Source organism: Nycticebus coucang, chromosome 14 (assembly GCF_027406575.1).
Source record: "Nycticebus coucang isolate mNycCou1 chromosome 14, mNycCou1.pri, whole genome shotgun sequence".
NCBI lineage: Eukaryota > Metazoa > Chordata > Mammalia > Primates > Lorisidae > Nycticebus > Nycticebus coucang.
Genome location: NC_069793.1, coordinates 57172989 through 57175219, shown reverse-complemented (window position 1 = coordinate 57175219; position 2231 = coordinate 57172989). Strand labels below are relative to the sequence as shown.

At 41.0% G+C, this 2231-nt stretch overlaps 1 protein-coding gene across 1 annotated transcript; it reads right to left on the bottom strand.

The window, feature by feature from the left end:
- Positions 1–265: 265 nt before the first annotated feature.
- LOC128564405 (olfactory receptor 502-like) lies at positions 266–1244 on the bottom strand. The gene has a single exon (XM_053559889.1). It carries the CDS (start codon positions 1238–1240, stop codon positions 266–268), a length of 975 nt encoding a protein of 324 aa, XP_053415864.1. The 5' UTR covers positions 1241–1244.
- Between the last annotated feature and the right edge of the window lie 987 nt (positions 1245–2231).

Sequence of the window (2231 nt, the reverse complement as noted above, 5' to 3'; positions counted from 1 at the left end):
AAATAAGCAGAGACAGTGTTTCAAGCAAGAGCAAAATCTTTATTCAGCCATCCATTATCATTAATTCTTTTTCCTTTCCTTCAAATATGCAACTATCCTTACTAGATTCCAGGAATTGTTGTAAAAATTAAACACATAGAGGAAGAAGAAAATGGAGCTTCAATACAAAGCTTACAAAATTGTAGGGAAATCAAGTATTGAATATGTAGCTACATAAGCACTAAATAGTCTGAAGAAAATACACAGAGTTCCATGTAATATTACTCTATGAAATCCTGCAAAGATTGCAGGAATCCCTAGAAAATATTCTTCTACCAAGTTCATTCTTCAGAGCTCCCTTAATCTCCTTATTCCTAAGAGTGTAGATAAGGGGGTTTAACATTGGGATCACCACCGTGTAGAACACAGACACCACCTTGTTCTGGTCAGTTGAGTAGCTGGACTTGGGCATCACATAGATGAATGTGATAGTCCCATAGAACAGAGTGACCACAGTGAGGTGGGAGGTGCAGGTGGAGAAGGCCTTGTGGCGCCCCTCCCTGGAGCGCATCTTCAGGATGGTGATGAGGATGCAGATGTAGGAGACGGCTATGACAAACACAGTAACCATGATGATAGAGCCAGAAGAAAATGAGGGAACAGCTGTGGAGATACTGGTATGAAAACAGGAGAGTTCAATTAAAGGAGCAAAATCACAGAAAAAATGATTGACTCTATTTGGTCCACAGAAGAATAAAGAAAAGAAGGAAAATATAAAAGTGGAAGCATTGAGAAAACCACCTATATAAGCCAGTAGGAGTAACTGCACACAGACTTGTGTGGACATTTTGGTTGAATAAAGCAGAGGGTTGCAGATTGCCACGAAGCGATCATATGCCATGGCAGCCAGGAGAAAGCATTCAGCTGTCCCAAAGAAAGCACCTGAGCCAAGCTGGATGGCACATCCAAGGTAAGAGATTGTATTTCTCTCCACCAGGAAGTTTACAAGCATGTTGGGAGTGACAGAGGATGAAAAGCCTATGTCAGCAGAAGCCAACTGGCCCAAAAAAAAATACATAGGGTGATGGAGCTGAGAGGAGATTCTGATTAGAATGATTGTGCTGAGGTTGCCAGATATGGTCACCAGGTAGATGCACAAGATGATCACGAAGAGGATGACTCGGAGGATGGGATCATCTGTTAAGCCCAATAAAATGAAGCCGGTGACAACAGTGTGGTTCCCACCCACCAGGGACTCCATGAGACGGTATAGCTGCTGCCAGAATGAACCCTGTGATGAAAATAGTACATTGAAGCAGTTATGAATTTGATGGTTGCATTTTCATTAATACATGAAGATTAATATGAACAAATATGACATTCAAGGAAAGTTTGACCTAAAAATTGTTTTATTTAGTGTCTCGTTGTTTGTGTATTTTTGTGTAATGAGTCGTTCTATATTTTAAAACTTGTTTTTACCAGAAACACCAAAAAACTTGCTTCAAATAATGCATATCCTTTTTTATTCTTTGTATAAAATGTACTTTGAGTGACTTTGAAGATAAAGATTTTAAAATGTAAGACATATAGAAAGAAATTTAAGATGGCTGATGAGGTATCAGCTGTCAGTTTCTCTCACAAAGAAGGAAAGTTTTAGACAAAAAAGAAAAAACAAACAATCATAGAATGTGTGTAACTCTGAGGGAAAAGTGCAGGTACTTATAAGAGATTATACAGGAAGAAGTCACAGAACAGAAAAAGAGGGAGTAAGATATCAACAGAAGACAACTCATAGAGACTTTAGCCCAGAAAGAAGGATAGACGGAGTAGTGTGCTTCTTCCTTCCCACATCTCTGACAGCAGGAGGGTTCCCAAGTCACTAGCAAGACTATCTGCTCACAGAGCTTCTGCCATCAGTATGCTGGGAACTGCCTGTTGGCAGGGCACAGTCCCCCTCATAACTCTCCACCCCACAGATCACTTACCTTACCTTTGTTATCCACAGGAGGCTTCAAATTCTCAGGGTTGCCCTGCTTGTTTCCATGCAGGTATTTCCCAACTCCTGCCCAAACTACAAGGTTCACAGGGTTCCAGAAGGTTCTGGGTGATTTCTGTGCCTCCAGTGCCTGGACATTCAGGCAGGTGTTCTTCAGCTCCAACTGCTAACATTCTTCATACAGAATTTTTTTCTGTCCCTTTTTTCCCAACTTGTGGCTGCCAAAAGAGAACAGAGAGCCACAACTCCGAGGTTC

What these genes read in the sequence shown, in the direction of transcription:
- LOC128564405 (XM_053559889.1), bottom strand. Translation starts at nt 1,240, where the DNA reads ATGGAGTCCCTGGTGGGTGGGAACCACACTGTTGTCACCGGCTTCATT.